Source organism: Oncorhynchus keta, chromosome 2, assembly GCF_023373465.1.
Source record: "Oncorhynchus keta strain PuntledgeMale-10-30-2019 chromosome 2, Oket_V2, whole genome shotgun sequence".
In the NCBI taxonomy this organism is placed as follows: domain Eukaryota; kingdom Metazoa; phylum Chordata; class Actinopteri; order Salmoniformes; family Salmonidae; genus Oncorhynchus; species Oncorhynchus keta.
The window spans coordinates 19,373,315-19,397,633 of NC_068422.1; the positions used below are offsets into that span (position 1 = coordinate 19,373,315).

At 41.7% G+C, this 24,319-nt stretch overlaps 1 protein-coding gene across 1 annotated transcript; it reads left to right on the forward strand.

Annotated features, from left to right (window-relative positions):
- The first annotated feature begins 501 nt into the window (after positions 1–501).
- On the forward strand, positions 502–22,244 carry LOC118397463 (potassium inwardly rectifying channel subfamily J member 16a). Its single transcript, XM_035792227.2, has 2 exons — positions 502–628; positions 18,436–22,244. The coding sequence occupies exon 2, from the start codon at positions 18,446–18,448 to the stop codon at positions 19,646–19,648; it is 1,203 nt and encodes a 400-aa protein (XP_035648120.1). The 5' UTR covers positions 502–628; positions 18,436–18,445; the 3' UTR covers positions 19,649–22,244.
- The last annotated feature ends 2,075 nt before the right edge of the window (positions 22,245–24,319 follow it).

The window sequence follows — 24,319 nt, forward strand, 5'->3', positions numbered from 1 at the left end:
TCTGAGCCTTGGTGTTAGAAAACCACATTAGTGTCTAACTTTAAGCTGTTTCAGATGCACCTCCCCAGACTTCATTCTTTGCCTTTTGTCTCCAGTCGGCTGCTTTTGCCTTAGCGATCATACACACCCAATATCTTCTGTTCTGCTCATGGCAAAGTAATCTCACTGAGTCTACCTTTAAATTATGAAGTCACTGTGACCCGCCATATTCAGAAGCTTGAATACCCCATTAGAATAAAAGAAAGCTTGATAAACCCATCAGATTTTTGCCCCCCTGAAAAATTAAAAATAATTAATGATGGTTTTTATTTTATTTTATTTTGTTTTGGAGTCAAACATAATAGTTTTAGTATAGTTTAAGTTTTTCAAACAGATTTGTTATTTTATTTCAGTTTACTTAATCGTTTTTGTAATGATTTGTTTTTAGTTTACAATAATAACCTTGACACACACACACGCACACACCTTAGGGGAGGTGTTATTCTTTACTTTATGCAGCTACAGGTGGGTTGATTCATTCTTGCAGGCACGGACGTTGTTGCACCTGTGCCAGTCTCTGCTTTGGTAGCAGTCTCATTCACAGGTTGACGGACTCCGGACACTGATTCATCAACTACTTTTGTAACAGGTATGAAACAACCATGTATTCTCTCTCTCTTTCTCATTTTAGTCCCATACGGAAAAAAATACATGTCAATATATTTAACGTCACATAAATAAATACTTCAGATACATTTGCATCTTTGCTAATATAATATTCCAGAAATGCATGGCTATGACATTTAGTCTATAGTGTGGCCAAAGTGGTTCCTAATTTGACTTCTTAAATCAGACATGAATCCCCTTGTGACATGGGGAATGGAACCTTGTTGTGTGCAATAGGGTGGGGCAATTTAATGCAATATTCACAAAACGTTTCATTATTTAAACATTTCTGACCTGTCTATCTATGGGTAACAGGGTGAAATGTTATGCTTAACACACTCAGGTTTTCACCACAAAACACCAGAAAATTGCCAAAAAGATTAGAATCAGCTCACCTGCTTTTACACTATGATTTGACTTTCAGATATTTATTTTGAATGTTTCTTTTGAATGTATCAATGTTTCTTTTGAAATAAATATTTAAACCATTTTAGAAGGAGAGTTCAGTTCCCGTAACAGGATTGACCTTAAAATGAGGGAGGGACAGACATAAATGAATTACTAACCACATTAAATAAATAACAATCTTCAGAATTAACTTTGTCAAAGCAACAAAATTACTTAGGCTTTACAATTATGTTGAAAACGTAAGAGCATTTAATAAAATAAATATATTATAATTGTTTTTCTTTACATACGTAGGTGCAGTGAAATGTGTTGTTTTACAGGGTCAGCCATAGTAGTACGGCACCCCTGGAGCAAATTAGGGTTACGTGCCTTGCTCAAGGGCACATCGACAGCTTTTTCACATTGTTGGCTTGGGTATTTGAACCAGTGACCAATGTTCTAACAGCTAGGCTACCTGCCACCCTATTTTGGGGGGTTAGTGAGTTCAAATATTCCTAGAAGTCACAGAGTGTGCACGGAGGGACATGTCAAAAAGCATGTCTTTATTCATATTGAAAATCCAATGTATTGAATTGTTCATGTGGTCTATATTAAAGGGCACTTAATTTCATATAATAGTGTTAATTAAATATTGGTGTCATGTATCTGTGCTTTACTACTTTTTCACCAAGAAAGCAAATCTATACACAGATTAGTGCTGGTGTTTGTTGGGTGTCAACGTTTTGTTTTCAGATTTAAGTGTTGAGACACAACAGCTAAGTAAGGCTAAAGTGTACACTGACAACTAGGATCTGACAACTACGATCTGCTGACAGCAACAACAAAGGAAAACCTGAGAGAGAACATGTTGTAATCTAAGCTATTTAATTACAGACCTACCATGCATGACTGGTTTTACAAAAAAGGGTAGTTGTCAAGGGTGATAGGTAAAGTTTTGTTGATCAAACGTCTTCCTTCGAACTTTTATTCAAGGTTAAAGAAAAATCTATAGTAAGTATCAGAATATCAGCCCCTACATCAGCCCCTACAAACACAAGACAGACAGAAGAGAAGTAAACAGAATTATTATATCAAGGTACATACAATACGTACTTTGTCTGAATATCTAGAAAGGTGTAAACTGGGTGAATGACAGTAATTGCCATTTGTTTCTTTGTCACTAAACCACAGGAAAGACTTCACGCTTTATGAATACGGGTCTTGCACGCCTAGTAATATGATGTTCTAGAATGCTCTAGATTGCCTGGCCTCAGAGGAACTGAAGGTTAAAAGGGGTGACAGAGGGCCCAGGGCAGAATAGGGGGCTGGGGCCACCTGCGTGAAGTACACCGTTCTGTGCCAGTGAACCCTGGATGGGGTGGCAGAATGTTATTAGTTGAATATTAAGTGAGCATGTAATGGAGTTGTAAGCAAGGGCCCTGAGCAGTACAGGAAATAAACCCTGTTTGTTGGCCAAAGTGTTTTCCCTTGTTTTATCCTTCTAGTCCAGTTGTCCCTGAATCGTTGACACGCAGCTGTGTGCTATTGTGGAACAGTGGCTAAACTAGCCTGGTCCCCAAATCTTGCCATTGGTGTGACAATGACAGATCTGAGATGAGGCTTGAGCTAAGCTTTATGCGAGCTTGCTGCTTGCTTAGGATCTGTGTTAGGGAAAAGTTTACTGTAGGGCATAGCCTGCTTTACTTTGGCTGTGTGTACTTTATGTAGGTGTCGAGTCAGCTGCGCTGTTTTGTACACAAAAGGCATAAGTTCCAGCAACAGGGTAGAGGCTGAATTGCAGGTGAATTGTGCAGGCATTGAGTGCAGTAAGGCAAAGGTTTTCAGCACAAACATGCATTCTGGAAGGGCACCAGCTTTACGGAATATTACTGCACACAAGCAAGCGATGTGTGTGCACTGTGCACAGCAAGGACAATCAGAGATGATAGGAGTAAATAGGTGCACAAAATAAGAAGAAAAATGGTTTCAATATATTTAACATCATATAAAAATCTAAAAATCTAACATTTGCGTCTAATGCCTGAAAATGTCTTCCAGAGATGCATACAGCACCTTCAGAAAGTATTCATACCCCTTGACTTCCACATTTTATGTTACAGCCTGAATTAGAAATATATATATATTTAATTCACCCACACAATATCCCATTTACCCAGTTTAAACATGTTTTTTGACATTTTTGCTATTTTATTGAAAATGAAATATCTCATTTACATAAGTATTGACAACCTTGAGTCAATACTTTGTAGAAGCTCCTTTGGCAAGTTCTATTAATTTAGATGGGGAGCGGTGGTGAACAGCAATATTGAATTTAAAAGCCTGCTATGTGAAATTAAGTGCCCTTCAATATAGACCACAGGGAGAATTAAATTAATATGGATATGGATCAATATGGATAAATACTTGCTAAAGTGTAAAAATTCAGCATTTTGAAATGTCCCTCCGTTCACCCTCTGTGACTTTTAAGATAACGTTAAACCACTAACCCCCCAAAATACATTCCACAGATTTTCAATGGGATTCAAATCTGTGCTTTGGCTGGGCCACTCAAGAACTTTCGCATTCTTGTTCTGACATGGTGTTTTGAATTCAGGACAAATGGTAAAATGTTTGTCTCATCAGACCACAGAATCTTTTGCCCTATGTTCTCAGTCTTTCATGTGCCTTTTCGTAAAACTGTAGGCGTGCTGTCATGTGCCTTTTTCTCAGAAGTGGCTTCTCTCTGGCCACTCCCCCATATATCCCAGATTGGTGAAGTGCTTTAGCGGCTGTTGTACTTCTGGCAGGTTCTCCCATCTCAGCCAAGGAACTCTGTAGTTCTGTCAGAGTGATCATTGTGTTCTTGGTCATCTAAAAGCAACTACATTTCTTGGTCTTTACAATTATTGTAAAAATTAGTATTTTGGGGGTTTAGTGGGTTAACATTTTCCTAGAAGTCACAGAGGGTGAATGGAGGGACATTTGAAAATGCAGAATTTTGGCACTTTAGCAAGTCTTCATTCATATTGAAAATCGGGTTTGTTGAATTCTCCCTGTGGTCTGTACTAAAGGGGATTTCATATAACAGGCTTTTAAAATGCAATATTGGTGCATTATTTCTACTTATCATATCAAAGGGATTCAAAAGACACACATTTCGAGGAGTGACCCAGTACAGGTTAAGTTCTACCCATTGGATGTTGGTTGCAATGCTCTTGTCAAATTGATATATGCATATGAAAATATATTCTAAAGTATTTTCTTTAATGTATTTCAGAATTTACTGTATTTTGAAATAAAAATAACAATTCATTCTGATGCATATAACATATATTATGATATACATTATTTTATGTTTTAATTTAAGTTATTTGGACAATTTTAAGTCCCGAACAGTAATTAGGATTCCCATGTAAAAAAGCCTTTTCAGTCACTGAAATATCACACATAATATTTGTTTTGGATCGAAATGTTCCAAATTCTCTCATGGTTAACTCCCAGGAAGTTTGAAAACACAGGCTAAGTGGGCGGGGAACTTATATTCAGGAACTCACCTTGACTGACAGTTCTTTGAAACACCTTCATCAAGCAACTTGGAAGCAGTGAGCAGTGTTGCAGTAAAATCATCTCAAGCAGATTTGGTGACACACAATACAACTAAAACACTGAAATTGCATTAATAATGTCAATTTTGTTCATATACATCTCCTGTTTGGCATGTCTCTTGTGATGCATTTCCCAGCAGCACTGACAGAGAGTTTTGAACCCCCACCCCCACCCCATGGGGGAGGGGACCAGTAACTTTATGATCAAACTTTATCAATGTAGAAGCAACAGTCATGTTTAATCCTTTGGTCATCATACTTTGATCTGGTTTCACTCAAATATCATCCCATTTCATGAAAAACATGATTTTGACTGTTCAAGACCTTTAAATATTTCACATATCCTACATAAAAAATAAATAAAAAATGCCCAAATGTTTTTTTCTTCTCCTTATGGGTGGTGTGGAGAACAACACCTTCCTGTGTCTTCTAAGGATAACCCTGAGACACGATGCTCTCTCTCTCTCTCTCTCTCTCTCTCTCTCTCTCTGTGTGTGTGTGTGTGTATGTGTGTATGTGTGTATGTGTGTGTGTGTGTCTCCCTATACCTGTGGCCTAAAGCAACTACAGTTATGTTGTGAGTGGTGCCTATGTCCACAAGGACAACTGGGTTACTTCAGCTGTAAATGCATTCTATATTATTATATAATATTATTATTATGTTATATAGACTTATTGTATGTGATCTATGATATAATATAATATAATTAACATGAACAGGAAAATAAACCTACTTGACATAAATGTCAGGCATTGTATATGGTTTGTTTTCTACTCGGCCTCTGTGGAAATACCCTATTATGACGCTTCATAGAGAACAGTGCAAACTGGATAGAAATCAAAGAGAACGTGTGAAACTTAATCTGACCACAGTGTAACTTGATTCAATTAAACTGAAATTAAGACCTTTATTCTGGTGCATAGGCTACTCATGTTTTATTGCCTATTTCTCACCAGTGTGCTGTAGATTCCTTCCTATATTCCTAGCTTCATCACTAAACATGTTTTCAAATGCAATACTAAACTTGTTTTAATAGATTTAGATGAATTAACAGATTTTACTCATGGAAATCTATTTGTATGAAACTATCAACATTGGGAGGGAACAAAACACTGTTAACATATTTGAAGGGGGCTGTTGTGAACTTCTTTCCTTGTTCGCCATATTGTCTTGGGAGGTATGGGCCTTAATTAAGCGATATTGAACCTGACCGAGGGTTGCATCCCTAATTGCATCCTATTTCCTGTATAGTGCACTACTTTTGACCAGGGCCCATTTGAACAATGGAAAAGGGCTCTGATCAAAAGTAGTGCACTATATAGGGAATAGGGTGCCATTTAAGATGACTAATGGGTAATGTAGGTTGCTCAAATTAGGGCTGGTCACAACATAGCGTAGCTGGGGCTAAGTGTGTACACAGTTTACAACTGTCTTAACAGTGAGTTTATAGAAGTAAAAAACCTTTTCGTCATAAAGCACTTTCAACTAATTTACTGGGGTGGCAGGTTCACCTAGTGGTTAGAGCGTTGGACTAGTAACTGGAAGGTTGTGAGTTCAAACCCCCGAGCTGACAAGGTACAAATCTGTCGTTCTGCCCCTGAACAGGCAGTTAACCCACTGTTCCCAGGCCGTCATTGAAAATAGGAATGTGTTCTTAACAGACTTGCCTGGTTAAATAAAATTAAAATTAAATACAGTATGTTGTGTCCATTTGGATTTGTGTGTTTTCCGTTTGAACATCTTGACCATAGTCAGTGTAAATATGTGTTGCTTTAGGCAAAATACATAGAATATACTGCTGTGATTAAGAGTTTTATGACCTGTGAAATGTGATTAAAATTAGTGTTATTATACCGTATAACAGTCTAACAGAAGGAGGATTAACTTTCAAAAGGAGACAGTTGTGGTAATGTAAAGATGATGCTCAGACATACAGGAGTTTCCATTCAATAGTATATTATTGTCAGAATTTTAACATTGTGGTTTCCAAAATTATGTTTTGTTTCCTTCTTTCATTTAAAGATATTTACATTTTGGAGATGAACGGGTTATAGAAAGTTAGTAGAACCTTTTTTCTGTATAACCTTATATTCTGGCAATGGGGGCTACATTTTTAGCCAGGAGGAAGCTACATCTTTTGCCAGGAGGAAGCTGTCAAGGTGTGTATGAAGGCGAAGTCAAGTGCAGGAGAGCAGATTATGATAAATAAAGCGCACTTTATTACAGTTCCAAACCGGGAGCAGAACAAAACAAACTCGCTCAAAAGAACGGAACAATAAAGTAAAACGCTAAAGGACATCGCTTGACAATAACCAATTACACACAAACATGATGGGAAACCGAGGGTTAAATACAAGTAGATTGATTGGGGAAATGAAAACCAGGTGTGTATGAAAACAAGACAAGACAAATGGATATATGAAAAATGGAGTGGCGATGGCTAGAAAGCCAGTGACTTCGATCACCGAACGCCGCCCGAACAAGGAGAAGAGCCGACTTCGGCGGAAGTCGTGACAGAAGCAGAGTTTGAGACCATAAAGTCTGGTTGACTCATATAGGCGGAGAATAGGAGTGATTGCACTCGGATGGAAAAAGAGAGAACGCTTTCAGTGGTGTGTGTGTGTGTGTGTGTGTGTGTGTGAGTAAAGAGGATGCTTTCAGTGGTGTGTGTGTGTGTGTGTGTGTGTGTGAGAGTAAAGAGGATGCGCTCAGTGGTTTGGCTGTGATGGATCCTTCTTCTGCCCATGATCGTTCCAGTTTCCACATTAATTCTTCTCCTCAGCCTCAGTCTAACCTAGACCAATTCAGTCCTGTGGCTTTCCTTTACTGGCTTGTAGACAACACAACACTTTTGACTCCACCCAAATAAAAGTAACTTCAACAGTGGGCCATGCACTGCCTTGCATGCACAATTTCATCCATTTCGAGTAACAGGTTTAAGATGAGTACAGAATTATTTGTCTAAGTACACTGCAAAATCCAATTACTGTTGAGTTAGTAATCTGAAAGTAATACTATCCAACCACTGGCACTTGACTCAAAACGTGTATTTTTGCTGGTTCTACAAACAATCAACATGTCACAAAATTTAAACCACCCTAGTTACTGTAAGTGTTACGTGTTTCTCCTTAGATGACCTTGGTAAGACAAAATATATAAGTTACAGGAAGCCCTGTGAGTGGCAGGGCAATAGAAACAAACTGCAGTAGGGAAAAATACACCTCTGCATAATCATGCCACATGATACTTCCAAGTAGCTGAAAACACCACAGAAAATAAATGGAGCCAACAGGGTCTGTTGCCATGGGTTTTTGCATCTCTAGGCAACTGCCTCATTATGATAAACGGTATTGACACAGTGTCACGGTTCATGAATCCACTGCCTCTCTCTCTCTCTCTCTCTCTCTCTCTCTCTCTCTCTCGTGTTTGTGTGGGCGTGGTTCCCAATCTCGGCCTGATTGTCTGCTTCCAGCTGGAACCACTTATCTTCCCTTTATATGTTCTGTAACCAGTGTTTCTTGTTGTCAGATCGTTGTTACTTCCCTGAGGTTGTGTCGTGTGTCTGTGCGCTTCTCTCGCCGCCCTTGTGTGGATTATCTGCTGTGCTCCTTCCTACCCATCCGGACACACTCCCCTGGATTTCTCAGCACGCTATCATTGGAAGATGCACCCTAGTCCCTGGGTCGGATTCCGTCTGAGTACAGTCTGTCTGTCCTATTGCTGTTGTAAACTGTAGTCATTAAACCATCGTTGCTTGCATCTTGCATCCGCCTCTGTATTGTCACAGAACGATCTGACCATACCATGGATGCAGCGAGTTCAACGAGTCTGACCGAATTCATTTCCCGCAGTATCACGAGAATGGATCAACAAGAGGAGAACATCTCCAGCACAGATCGGGCAGTACAAGCCCTTGCGACGCAGGTATCCCAGCTGATCCAACAATTACAACATCTGAGGGGTTCCGCTGCGCCACCTACACCGGCAGTTCAACCCGCCCCGCCAGAGCCGGATTCCCAGCTAGAGCCACGGCTACCGACACCAGAGGGTTATTCAGGTGATCCTGACTATTGCAGAGCCTTTCTTACGAGATGTTCCATGCATTTCTCGTTGCAGCCACGGACCTTCAACTGTGAACAGTCTAAGGTAGCATTCATACTCACACTGCTATCAGGCAAAGCGGCTCTTTGGGGAACGGCGGTGTGGGCGAACCAGGACCCATGCTGCACCTCTTTCCAGACACTCTCCGAGGAGATGAGAAGGGTCTTCGATCGGGCCGTGGCGGGTAGGGAGGCGGCCAGACTACTCGCTGACCTTCGCCAAGGAGACCGTTCAGTATCGGAATACTCCATCCAATTCCGCACTCTGGCCGCAGAGTGTCAGTGGAACGAGGAGGCGCAGTGGGACATGTTCCTGCATGGGCTGGAGGACCGGATCCAGAAGGAGATTTATGTTCTGGACCTTCCCAGGAGTTTAAACGGACTAGTGGAACTAGCCTTGAGGGTCGACGCTCGTCTGAGTCGTATTGGCCGCCGAGCATGCCCTAACAGACCGTATAACGACACAGAGGGCGGGCATGCCAGCGGCGGGAACACGGCCAGTTCAGCCTCCGCTCACGAACCCATGCAGCTGGGGAGAGCTCGCCTCTCCCGGGAAGAGAGGGAGAGGCGGAGATCCCAAGGACTCTGTCTCTACTGTGGTAGAGCGGGCCACTTTATCCACTCCTGCCCGGTAAAAGATCAGGCCCGGTAGTAAACATGAGGCTACTATCGGGTGGTGTCACCACAGAGAAGACCTCATCATCTACTCTCCTCCCGGTAAGACTAAGATGGGCCACCCACACGCACGACACCCAAGCCTTACTGGACTCAGGAGCAGAGGGTAATTTCATGGACTTCAAGCTCGCTCACAAACTCCAGATTCCTATCACCTCACTCACGCACAAGATATCCGTCAACGCTCTCAATGGTCAAGAACTCCCCAACATTTCTCACACCACTGAACCTATCACACTCATCACATCTGGCAATCACACTGAGACACTATCATTTCTACTCATGGACTCACCCCTTGCACCATTAGTTCTCGGCCACCCTTGGCTCACCCAACACAACCCCAGAGTTGACTGGGGTCATAACTCTATATCCATGTGGAGTAACAAGTGTCTTAAGTCCTGTTTAGTGTCTGCCTGTTCGTCTGTGTCTGATTCTGTGTTTCTAGAGGAGGCAGTGGATTTGTCTAACGTGCCCGTTGAATACCTCGACCTGAAGGAGGTGTTCAGTAAGTCCCGTGCTGCTTCTCTTCCTCCGCATCGTCCCTATGACTGTGCAATAGAATTATTGCCAGGTGAGTCTCCGCCTAAAGGCAAGTTATATTCACTCTCTGTCCCTGAGAGGGAGGCTATGGAGAGATACATCTCTGATTCTCTGGCATCTGGATTCATTCGTCCTTCCTCTTCTCCAGCGGGGCGGGGTTCTTCTTTGTGGGAAAGAAGGACGGATCTCTGCGTCCTTGCGTTGATTACCGTGGGTTGAATAACATCACAGTGAAGAATACCTATCCCTTACCGTTGATGTCCTCAGCCTTTGAAAGGTTACAGGGAGCATCCGTGTTCACTAAGTTGGATTTACGTAATGCATATCATTTGGTTCGCATAAGGGGGGACGAATGGAAGACCGCGTTTAACACCCCCAGAGGGCACTTCGAATATTTGGTCATGCCTTTTGGGCTATCCAACTCCCCAGCGGTTTTCCAGGCACTCGTCAATGACGTGCTGAGAGATATGATTGATCAGTTCATATATGTTTACCTGGATGACATACTGATTTTTTCTTCTTCTCTCCAGGAACACGTTCAGCACGTCAGACGAGTGCTTCAGAGGTTGTTGGAGAATGGACTTTTTGTCAAGACGGAGAAATGCATTTTTCATGCACAATCCGTTCCATTCCTAGGTTACATCGTCTCGACTGAAGGTATTCGCATGGATCCTGACAAGGTTAAGGCTGTGGTGGATTGGCCAAGCCCAGATTCCCGTAAGGCCCTACAGAGGTTTCTGGGATTCGCCAATTTCTACCGGCGTTTCGTTCGCAACTTTAGTCAGATAGTCGCTCCTCTTACCGCCTTAACCTCCCCCAGAGTGCCGTTCAGGTGGTCCGATACAGCCGAGGCTGCATTCGCCAAACTCAAGAGCCGCTTTGTTTCGGCTCCCATCCTCATAGCTCCCGATCCCTCGCGTCAGTTCGTAGTAGAGGTGGATGCTTCAGAGGTGGGGGTAGGTGCGGTACTTTCCCAACGTTCCTCTTCTGACGACAAGATGCACCCTTGTGCGTTCCTTTCCCATCGGTTATCACCTGCGGAACGCAACTACGACATTGGCAACAGAGAGTTGTTGGCAGTGAAGTTAGCACTGGAGGAGTGGCGCCATTGGTTAGAGGGTTCGGGGTACCTTTTATAGTTTGGACCGATCACAAGAATTTGGAATATATCAGAACCGCTAAGCGACTCAACTCCAGACAGGCGCGGTGGGCACTCTTTTCGGACGTTTTGACTTCTCTCTCTCGTATCGCCCGGGTTCCAAGAATGTCAAACCCGATTCCCTTTCTCGCATTTTTGACCATTCCGAACGCCCATCCACTCCCGAGTACATCCTACCCGGGACCCTAGTGGTATCCACACTCACATGGGAGGTTGAATCGAGGGTCAAAACGGCCTTAGAAGGGGTAACGCCTCCGCCCGGTTGCCCGCCTAATCGGTTGTTTGTGCCGGGGGTGTCGGTCCGATGTTATTCGGTGGGGCCATTGCTCCAACGTAGCGTGTCATCCAGGAGTCAGCCGCACTAGCTTTTGGTTAAGCAACGCTTTTGGTGGCCACTGATGGCTCGTGACATTCACAGTTTTGTCTTGGCTTGCTCGGTTTGTGCCACTGGGAAGACTTCTAATCGACCCCCAGATGGGTTACTCCAACCGCTGTCGGTCCCTTCGAGACCCTGGTCCCACATCGCGCTAGATTTTGTTACCGGCCTCCCGCCCTCCCAGGGCAAGACGGTGGTGTTGACCGTGGTGGACCGGTTCTCGAAGGCGGCTCATTTTATTCCCTTGCCTAAATTACCATCTGCCAAGGAGACAGCGGTAGCTGTCGTGGATCACGTCTTTCGCTTACATGGCCTGCCGATGGACGTAGTTTCTGACAGGGGGCCCCAATTTGTGTCCAAGTTTTGGCAAGAGTTTTGTAGGTTACTGGGAGCGAGTGTCAGCCTGTCTTCAGGGTTTCATCCCCAGAGCAACGGTCAAACGGAGAGGGCCAACCAAGATTTGGAGAGAGTGTTGCGATGTTTGGTTTCTAAGAATCCCTCTTCCTGGAGTCAACAACTCTCTATGGTTGAGTACGCTCACAATTCGTTGCCAGTGGCAGCTACGGGTCTCTCTCCGTTTGAGTGTAGTTTAGGTTACCAGCCACCTATCTTTCCCAGTACGGAGTCCGAGGTCACTGTTCCTTCCGCTCACGCTTTCATCCAGAGGTGCCGTCACGCATGGAGCAGAGCCCGTGAGACTCTTCTCCGGGTGGGGCGCGCACCAAGGCTAAGGCCGATCGCCACCGGTCGAAGCCTCCGGTATACGTCGTTGGCCAAAGAGTGTGGCTTTCTACTAAGAACATTCCACTCCGATCCGTTTCGAACAAACTTGCCCCCAAATTTATCGGCCCGTTCAGAGTCACCAGGATCATTAGTCCGGTGGCGGTCCGGCTCAAGCTTCCTCCGGCGTATAGGAGAATTCATCCTACCTTTCATGTGTCTAAAATAAAACCTGTGTTTCAGGCACGCATTAACCCGCCGGTCCCGGTTCCCCCGCCGCCACGACTTGTTGATGGGGAACCCACCTTTTCTGTCAATTGTATTTTGGACTCTAGAAGGAGGGGACGCGGATTCCAGTACCTGGTGGACTGGGAGGGTTACGGCCCAGAGGAGAGAAGTTGGGTACCTGCTAGGGACATTCTGGATCACTCCCTTATCGATGATTTCAATCGACAGGTAAATTCGCCTGGGAACGCCAAGAGGCGTTCCTAGGGGGGTATTGTCACGGTTCATGAATCCACTGCCTCTCTCTCTCTCTCTCTCTCTCTCTCTCTCTCTCTCCCGTGTTTGTGTGGGCGTGGTTCCCAATCTCGGCCTGATTGTCTGCTTCCAGCTGGAACCACTTATCTTCCCTTTATATGTTCTGTAACCAGTGTTTCTTGTTGTCAGATCGTTGTTACTTCCCTGAGGTTGTGTCGTGTGTCTGTGCGCTTCTCTCGCCGCCCTTGTGTGGATTATCTGCTGTGCTCCTTCCTACCCATCCGGACACACTCCCCTGGATTTCTCAGCACGCTATCATTGGAAGATGCGCCCTAGTCCCTGGGTCGGATTCCGTCTGAGTACAGTCTGTCTGTCCTATTGCTGTTGTAAACTGTAGTCATTAAACCATCGTTGCTTGCATCTTGCATCCGCCTCTGTATTGTCACACACAGTGCATGGAGGCAGGAAAAAAGGGAATCATAGATGGTAAACATTCCCAGATTAACATTTTAAAATAGCATCTTGAGAGCAGAAAAGTGCGCCATGGGAGAAAAGACAAAATATGAAGAAGAACCAATAAGAAAAAAAGAAAACCACTTCCATGAAATTCTGAACAACCAGCTGTGGAAAAAAGTAGGCAATAAAGTGTCTGCCACTCCCTTCCTCTCTCTCTTCCCCCTTGTCAATATGCCTTGTCTCAAAGTTTTCACTGTCAACAAAAAAGCGTCCTTAGCTTTCTTCTCTCGAGCACTAATCACAAACGCATGTACACTGAACAAAAATATAAACGCAACATGTAAAATGTTGGTGCCGTGTTTCATGAGCTGAAATAAAAGATGCAAGAAAAAAAACGTATTTCTCAAAAATGTTGTCCACAAATTGTGTTTACAACACTGGTAGTGAGCATTTTTCCTTTGTCAAGATAATCCATCCACCTGACAGGTGTGGCATATCAAGAAGCTGATAAAACAGCATGATCATTACCCAGGTGCACCTTGCTCTGGAGACAATAAAATGTCAGTTTAAAATGTGCAGTTTTGTCACAAAACACAATGCCACAGATGTCTCACGTTTTGAGGGAGAGCGCAAATGGCATGATGACTGCAGGAATGTCCACCAGCACTGTTACCAGAGAATTTAATGTACATTTTTTGACCAATGTAATTTTACAGAATTTGGCAATATGCCCAACCGGCTTCACAAATGCAGACCTGTCACGGCTGTCGTAAGAACGGGACCAAGGCGCATCGGATGTTGAGTTCCACATATTTATTGCAAAAGTGAAACTTAAAGAAAAAACAATGAATCAATAACCGTGACTACGTGGTGCACAAACACAAAACAATATCCCACAAACACAGGTGGGAAAAATAGCTACTTAAATATGATCCCCAATTAGAGACAACGATTACCAGCTGCCTCTAATGGGGAATCATATAAAACACCAACATAAAAAATATAAATTAGAAAACAACATAGAAATTATAAACTAGAATACCCCTTAGTCACACCCTGACCTACAACACCATAGAGAAACAAGGGCTCTCTATGGTCAGGGCGTGACAAGACCATGTGTAACCGCACCAGCCCAGGCTTCCACATCCGGCTTCTTGACCTGAGGGATCGTCTGAGACCAGCCACCTGGACAACTGATGAAACTGTGGGTGTGCACAAACAAAGAATTTCTCCACAAACTCGTCATCCTCACCAGGGTCTTGACCTGACTGCAGTTTGGCGTCGTAACCGATTTCAGTGGGCATACGCTCACCGTCGATAGCCATTGGCAGACTGGAGACGTGTGCTCTTCACGGATGAATCCCGGTTTCAACTGTACGGGGCAGATGGCAAACAGCGTGTATGGCATTAGCCATGGTGGCGCTGGGGTTATGGTATAGGCAGGCATAAGCTATGGACAATGAACACAATTGCATTTTTTCAATGGCAATTTGAATGCACAGAGATTCTGTGACGAGATACTAAGGGACCATTGTCCTTTCATTCATCTGCCGCCATCAACTCATGTTCCAGCGTGATAATGCACATCCCTATGTCGCAAGGATCTGTACACAATTCCTGGAAGCTGAAAATGTCCCAATTCTTCCATGACCTGCAAACTCACCAGACATTAAAATCGTTGAAATTGTTTAATGTTGCGCTGATATTTTTGTTGGACCCTTCTGAAATGTTGGGACTTTGTCAAGCTGCTCTATATCGACGTGTACAACAGTGTGCCCCAGTTCCAGCAAATATCCAGCAACTTCGAATAACCACTGAAGGGGAGTGGGACAACATTCCACCGGGCCACAATCAACAGCCTGATTAACTCTATGTAAAGGATATGTGTCAAGTGTGCATGAGAATAATGGTGGTTACACCAGATACTGACTAGTTTTCTGATCCACACCTTTTTTTAAGGTATCTGTGACCAATAGATGCATATCTGTATTCCCAGTCATGTGAAATCCATAGATTAGGGCCTAATTAATTTATTGATATGAACTGTAACTCAGTAAAATCGTTTAAATTGTTTCATGTTGCGCTGATATTTTTTTTGGACCAATCTGAAATGTTACGACTTTGTCAAGCTGCAGTAACCGACACAATTGACAATGATTTCTGTGTCATTTGGAGGAATGAAAATGAATCTAACTTTTGTGCACTAGTGCGGCGACGAAGCAAAAATACTCAAATGTGCATTTCGTGATAAAAGCACCACAGTTGGCACAGAGGTAAATGCAAGCAGACTGAAAAGATGTAGCCACCCCAGATTTGGCCCCTGGGGGGCATTGCAGTCACTATAACAAAAAAATAACTAAGGAATTGAAATACATATTTTGCCTTAAATCAATGAATCTGGTGAGAGTCTCATCTTTGAGATTCAATTGGAACTGAGCTGATAGCCCATAGCATTCTAAAGTTAGAGCTACAAGTGTGTTGGCACCGGTGCCCATATCACCCATATTAGAAGCCATCTTTGGTCGTACCGGTATGTCAGATTAGCTCAATCACCAATATCTCAGACTCTAAGTATCACAGAAAAATAACACTTTGAATAAATAACAGACATGCTCATGAAAATAATTTGCTAGAAACTGTTAGAAACATAACAAAACATAAAAAAACGTGTTTTTTTACATCACTTTTGACTATAAATGTGTGAACAATTATTAAAATCAGCTTAATTTGGAGCATTTAAACCATTTACTTGTTTTATAAAAGGTTAACTAGAGTCGATGTCCGTGCCCCGAGAAAATCGAATTAGCATTATACAAAAAAAGTAATTTTGCATGAGCTGCGTCTCAATCCACCGATGGCCTTCCACATCTGTGCTGGAAGGGGGCCGAGCTACAGTGGTGTAGATGTAAGATCTTTCTTATATCGCTCAGATATAGGACAGACACTTTAAAACAAACTTCCTTTTGATGTATTTTTTGACTATCTGTTTTTCCATGTATGAATCTGTTATTCAATATGTTTCTATGGGCTAATAACAGTAAGGCAAAATTCTATGTTTCATCAATTATTTTCTTTATATATGTTTTTGATACCTAAAGGGGTCCTAAAATTCTAAATACAATATCTAATTAATCCTTGGTATGTACATCTTAAAACAATTCCACATGTTAGGAGCCCACCTTGTCAAGTGTCAGTGTGCAGTGGTGAGGACGGAGTCAGGCGCAGGACACAGAACTGAATAAAATGATGTACTTTACTCGAAAAGAAACCAACATAAATTTCACGCAGGGAACACACACACCATAACACATCAGTCTAACACTCGACAAGGAACAAACACGCAGAAAACATATTGGGAACCAGAGGGTTAAATAGGGAAATTAATATTAACGTAATGGGAACCAGGTGTGTACAATCAAGACAAAACAACATAGAAAAAAGAAATGTAGATCGTGGCAGCTAGAAAAGCCGGTGACGACGAACGCCTCCCGAACAAGGAGAGGCACCAACTTCGGCGGAAGTCATGACACCCCTCATAATTTCAAATAAACAAAAAAGTGTGATGAGTCTGCAATGAAAAATATGTAGCATAATGCTTACTTTCTTTTTCATTTTTTAAATTAATTTCACTGCATCAGAGATAGTGTACACAGACATTTCAGCTTTGCAGCCTTCTTCAGTGTTTATGTACATGTTTTTTTGTCATTCAAAACAGCATTTATGGGGAACTGGTTAGCAGCAGGTGCTTCTAATCAGGATAGATATGTTTGTTTTTTACATCTCAGTCGACCAGACAGGTCATACAGGCTCTAGTTTTGTCGCACCTGGACTACTTCCCAGTTGTTTGGTCATGTGCGGCAAAGAGGGATATACAGTGAGCTCCAAAAGTATTGGGACAGTGACAATTTTGTTGTTGTTTTGGCACTGTACTCCAGCACTTTGGATTTGAAATTATTTGATGACTATGAGGTTAAAGTGCAGACTGTCATCTTTAATTTGAGCAAATGTTCATCCATTTCGGATTATCCGTTTAGAAATTGCAGCACTTTTTGTACGTGGTCAAATTCACATATACATATGTGTATTAAAGTAGTCAAAAGTTCTATATTTGGTCCCATATTCCACTCAATGACTACATCAAGCTTGTGACTATACAAACTTGTTAGATGCATTTGCTGTTTGTTTTGGTTCTGTTTCAGATTATTTTGTACCCAATAGAAATTAATGGTAAATAATATATTGTGTCATTTTGGTATAGTATATGTTTCTAAACACTTCTACGTAATGTGTATGCTACCATGATAAAGGATAGTCCTGAATTAATCGTGAATAATGATGAGTGAGAAAGTTACAGACGCACAAATATCATACCCCCCCAAATAAATGCTAATCTTCCCTGCTATTGTAATGGTGAGACGTTAGCATGTCTTGGAGGTATGATATTTGTGTGTCTGTAACTTTCTCACTCATCGTTATTCATGACATACTGTACATCAGATTTCACCAACATGTTTGATAGATTTCTTTATCGTTCATAATTAAATAAGCGTGGATTCTGAAAGTTAGAATTTAATGAGGTGTCTGATGATAGTATAAGCCAGTGATGACAACAGACTTGATGCTTTTACAGCTATCATTGAAAGTAAATATATTGAAAAATCGAAAAATGAAATAAGCTTAACCGCTACTCCTTTTTGAGTGTGGACCATCACTCTTTATTGCTTCCAAAACTTTCATAAAATAAACATGTTACTGCTTGATAGACAATGTCTCTTTGAAATCATTACCAAATTGGGGTCAGAGAGAGAGCAACCACATTTCAACTCAACTGCTTTCGGTCGAAACATTTTTTTTGCCAATGAATCTCAGAGAGAAGTCTCCCAAATCACCATCAAGTTGATTCCAATTGCAGAAATGTTCCATCATAATGATGGAATTGAAAAACCTCCCCACATAAGTGTTCTCCTCCCTAACACACAAACACCCAACTCAAATCCACACACTCAAAATGACCATGACCCACCAACAAACCACGTGAATGTATCTGGATGGAGTGTGCTGTTGTAAAACTGTTGTCCTTCAAATGCCACCATACTCTTGTAAATATATTTGTTCAGATATTTTGTAAATTATGTTTGTTTAATTCTTAATTTATAATCTCGGAACCCAGAACCAAATCTCAGTTTGGCCACCAGTTCTAGAGACTACGATTCATAACAGTAACATGTTCAGTGTTATACGGTAGAAAATACAATCATTAAACATTCTTTTCTTGTCTCTCTTCTTCCCAGATCTTACAGGATGAACAAAGAGTACACAGAGGTCAGTTCCTCTGATCCCTCCGTCAACGCCTTCACCACCACCCTGTCCGCTGTGAAGGCCGAGATCGATTACAAGCGCAAGAAGTGCCGCTACATCCGCAAAGATGGCAAGTGCAATGTCCTGTTCCGCCATGTTCCTGAGGAGTGGCTCATGTACGTCACCGACATCTTCACCACGCTGGTGGAGATCAGATGGCGCGTCATGTTCCTCATCTTTGCCCTCTCCTACATCTTCTCCTGGCTCTTCTTTGGCATCATCTATTGGGTGATTGCCATGGCTAATGGTGACATGAAGGACCCTACTAATGCCCCCTGCGTGTACGAGGTGAGGGACTTCACTGGGGCTTTCCTCTTCTCACTGGAGACCCAGACCACGATCGGTTATGGTTTTAGAGGGATGTCGGAGAACTGCATGGTGGCGATCATCGTTGTGACTGTGCAGGACGTCATCAGCTGTTTTATTGACACATTTGTCATCGGTATCGCTGTGGCGAAGATGGCATCGGCACGGAAACGGGCGCAGACGGTGGGCTTCAGCAACTGCGCCGTAATTAACTTGCAAAATGGGCAGTTGTGCCTGTCTTGGAGGATTGGGGACTTCCGCCGGCACCACGTGGTGGAGGGGAAGGCTCGCGCCCAAATCTTCCGCCCCAACATGCACGCCACAGGCACGGAAGATGTCAACTACAAGGACCTGGAAATCAAACAGAGTGATTTAATTTTAGCGATACCAACCACCATCTTCCACGTTATTGAGCCAAGTAGTCCACTCTTCCGCATGAGCCTAGAGGAGCTTCGGAAAGATGACTTTGAGTTGGTGGTGTCCTTCACCTACACAGACGACTCGACGGGCATCCTGCACCAGACACGCACCTCCTACACGCCCGACGAGATCCACTGGGGACATCTGTTCCAAGAGATGCTGAATGTTAACCGGAGGTACTACAAGGTAGACTACTCCATGTTCCACCACACTGCTAAAGTCCTGGTTCCGGAGGTCAGTGCAGAGGAGTACGAGCAAATTAAGCTTGGGCATTACCCACGCAACTCGCCGCGCCCCAAGAGCCCATGCATTAATCGAAAACCCCCAACTGTGACTGTAGAACTGGTGAATGGCACCCCAGAACCAAAGGAACATGTAGCCATGGTTGCCACTATTGCAGCAGTTTGTGAGGATCACTGACATTTGTGTCTTACAAGGAACCCCGTTCAGACATAGATGTTCTACTGATATGATGATGCCAACACAGTGATCAATGGCCATTCAGAAACATATGAACTCATGGACAATTTGATCATTTCTTCACAGGCAACAGTAAGAGCAGGCTGTGTACTTAGTGGAATTTCTTGCAGGAAGTAACCCCCCCAACCCGCACACACACACACACAAAGTTTTTTTGTCAAACTTAGTATCTATGGTGGAGTCACAATATAATACAAACAATTATACAATGTCTGCTCCTCAATATGATAGATAGGCTACTGAAATCAAAGAGATACAGAAAATGAATAAAAATAAGATAATCATGATTTTTATGGAGAGGTTATGGTAACTTAGTACTGTCATCTACAACAGAAAGTACTATATAGAGATGCATTTATTTTCAGAATATGTTTTGAGGTGTGAGATAAAATGCTGTTTTATTTTGTGAGTGCTTTGTAAAATATGTACAGTGCCTTCAGAAGTACCCCTTGACTTATTTCACATTTTGTTACATCCTGAATACAAAATGGATTAAATATTTGTTTCTCACCCATCTACACACAATACCCCATAATGACAAAGTGAAAGCATTTAGAAATGATTGCAACTTTATTTAAAATGAAATACAAAAATATCAAATTTACATAAGTATTCACACTCCTGAGTTAATACATGCTAGAATCACCTTTGGCTGCGATTACAGCTGTGAGTCTTTCTGGGTAAGTCTCTAAGAGCTTTGCATACCTTATTGTACAATATTTGCACATTATTATTTTTAAAATTCTTCAAACTATGTCAAGTTGGTTGCTGATCATTGCTACACAGCCATTTTCAAATCTTGCCATAGATTTTCAAGTCAATTTAAGCCCAATCTGTAACTTTGCTAAACAGGAACATTCATTGTTGTCTTGGTAAGCAACTCCAGTGAATATTTGGCTGTGTTTTAGGTTATTGTCCTGCTGAAAGGTGAATTTGTCCCCCAGTGCGTTGTCCCCCAAAGCAGACTGAACCAGGTTTTCCTCTAGAATTTTGCCAGTGCCTAGGTCTATTCCATAAATTTTTATCCTAAAAAACTCCCTAGTCCTTGCCGATGACAAGCATACCCATAACATGATGCAACCACCAACAAGCTTGAAAATATGAAGAGTGGTACTCAGTGATGTGTTGTGTTGGATTTGTTGAAACAAAATGCTTTATATTCAGGACATAAAGTTAATTTCTTACATCTTTACAACTTTTTTTTACAACTTTAGTGCCTTATTGCAAACAGTATGTATGTTTTGAAATCGTTGTATTCTGTACAGGCTTTCTTCTTTTCACACTGTCATTTAGATTAGTATTGTGCAGTAACTACAATGTTGTTGATCCATCCTCAGTTTTCTCCTATCCCAGCCATTCAAATCTGTTTTAAAGTTAGCATTGGCCTCATGGTGAAATCCCTGAGCAGTTTCCTTCCTTTCTGGCAACTGAGTTAGGAAGGACGCTGCATCTTTGTAGTGACCGGGTGTATTGATACACCATTCAAATTGTAATTAATAACTTCACCATGCTCAAAGGGATATTCAATGTCTGTTTAATTTTTTTGGTATTTTCACCCATCTACCAATAGATGCCTTATTTGCGAGTCATTTGAAAACCTCCCTGGTCTTTGAGGTGGTCATTCAGAAATCATGTTAAACACTATTATTGCACACAGAGTGAGTCCATGCAAAATATTATGTGACTTGTTAAGGAACTGTTTTACTCCTGAACTTAGTTAGGCTTGCTGTAACAAAGGGGTTGAATACTTTTGGACTCAAGACATTTCAGCTTTACATTTTTAATTAATTTGTAAAAATGTCTAAAAACATAATTCCACTTTGACATAATGGGGTATTGTGTGTAGTGACACAATCTCAATTTAATCAATTTTAAATTCAGACTGTAACAGAAAATGTGGAACAAGTCAAGGGGTGTGAATACTTTCTGACGGCACTGTATGTGAGTATGTTGAACACAATGATGTACCATCACATTACAGAAATGTTGAGCACAGTGGAATGAAGTGTTTTGCTTGTTGTGTGGTTCGTTTAAAACATGATACTTTTGCGCACACGCTGTGTTCAATACACATTTACATCTGTTGCTTTTATAAACTGATCATTAAAATGATTCACTGCACAGCAAATTGGCTAACACTTCTAGTGTTGATTCAATAATTAAAGTAACTCCGTAAAAGTTCAATTAAAACTCAGTGGTGTAAAATAATCCCAGTGTTTGTGTTAATAACCAGAGTTGAACAAAAACCACATCCATCATTATAATATTTACCAGCATGCCCTATTGCAGGTTGATTTTTAGAATTGTTTGTTTCAATATCTATGTTTGTGCATGTACATTGATTGATTAATTTATCTTATGCTACTCAAATATAAATAACATACATTTTTTAAAACTAATTCAATCCGTAACTTAGATTTATTACACATGGTACTGAAATGTTTGTTCCAGTTTAGATGCTTTAGGTAGTCTCAGACTGTAGCTCAGTCTTCTCAACCCTGGCAGTCATTCTGAATGCGGGTTACAGGTGAATAAACATTGGATATCCCCACTCTGGCTGGCTTGAAATGTGCAAGCCAGCATAATGTGACATGCAGGCCTGATGTGGACTGAAAACCACGAGTTTCAGGTCACTGTATTAGGGTAAAACTAGGCCCTCCAAATAAGGCTCTATGAAATATGTATTGTCTTAAAAATAACATTTGAATGATAACATATTTGCTTAGGACATCACTTGGTGAAAGCCACAGGACTGAACGCAACAACCATGTCTCTGTCACTAACAAATATAGTAATGGGTGGTAAACTTTACATTTCACTCGAAAGGCACACTGGAATATATGCAAATATATGGGCGGCAGGTAGCCTAGTGGTTAGAGCGTTGGACTAGTAACCGGAAGGTACAAATCTGTCGTTCTGCCCCTGAACAGGCAGTTAACCCACTGTTCCTAGGCTGTTATTGAAAATAAGAATTTGTTCTTAACTGACTTGCCTGGTTAAATAAAGGTAAAAAAAAAGTAATGAGTGATGAAATGTCTTTCCTTGAATATGCAGAAAGTAGTAATAATCATGACTCATGTTACCTTGTCTCTTAATACGTTACTGAAGAATCATCAGTGTTATTTAACTTGGAATTGAGTGGGTACATTTTTATTTGGAGACATATTGTGGTCACTGTGGTGTAAACACCTGTTAGTCTGGCATGCCTATTTCCACTGGACCCACACTGCAGCCCACTACCCTGAAGCACAATACCTGGCATTTATAGTATCCACCTCCGTGTCATTGGTGGCAGAGCAGCACTTGGCATCTGATGAATCTGGTCCATGTCTGTAAGTACAAAGGTGAGGAATGACAAGGGAACTTTGATGTGAAGGAAGCAGATTACACTGTCTCTGTAAGTGCCTTTCAGTTGCTTTGATTTTACAGGGATGTTTAAAGCCATAATGTCATTAAGGCAGTATAATGTTTTTTAAGAGGATAATAAATCTATCAAAAAACTATAATATTGGCCAAGACATACAAAACATGTGGTGTAACATTTAAAACAGTTATTGTAACTACACTGTCATGATTGCTCATATACTGCAAGCTGAACATTGAGATTAATAGGCCTACTTACCCAATATCTTCTTTAAGTCATGAGACAATCATATGAGAGGTCATAGGGCACAAACATGAACACAGATATGGCACCATGTCAATATAGAGTGAATGCAAGTTGATGGACATCTCTCCATGTTTCTCACTCATACTTCCTCCCCACAGCATCACAGGAGAGCTCATGTGGGGACCAATCATGTTCCAATATCAGTCTCGTGCTCTCCACCTTGTGGCCCTGAGCAGCATGACTGTTTCTTCTGACTCCTGTAGTTGTAAATTGGGCATGAAAAGCAAACATGCGCTGAGTGCCGATGGCCAACTCAGAACTCACACAGCAAGTTCGGTTAGCTAAATATATGACCTGCTTTTAATAGAGCCACTGACATATAGCACAAATAAACAGTTCAATATGTGCAGAAAAGGAGGTAGGATAAGGGTCAGAGCTTATCATTAGTAAGCATCCTGCTCTTATGGCATCCAACTGAAACAGCTGTGGAGCAAGACAGACAGATCTTGACCTAAAATTAAACTTTTGAACTTTTATAGTGGAGGAAGATAACCAAAATATAACATTGGAAGTTAGAACAACTTTTTCCTACTAAATAAATTAGCATTTGGCCATAGGCTCTAGATACCATGGAAATATCCTAGATAAACAGATCAAGAATAATGTATATTTAAGTGTATTTTATTGAGAGGGTCAGATTTAGGGGAATATCTTCAGATGGGATCATGTGAAGCAGCAGGCAAATAGATAAACCTTTTCAATTTGTGTATAGGTAATGGGCACTTTTGAAGCCAACCTTGCATAAAAAGTTTGATTCATTCTTTTAATTTCTAACAACTCTTTATTCTTTGACAGTAGCCTAACATTATTGCCTGAACATTGTAGAACATTTAGGAGAGTTTTATAACTTGTCCCGGCGGAGGGGTTTAGAGTATAAAAATATACCCTTTGGGTGAGATTATGTTCCTGTGTTCTGCTTAAAAGGAACCCACCATCCCCGG

What these genes read in the sequence shown, in the direction of transcription:
- LOC118397463 (XM_035792227.2), top strand. Translation starts at nt 18,446, where the DNA reads ATGAACAAAGAGTACACAGAGGTCAGTTCCTCTGATCCCTCCGTCAAC.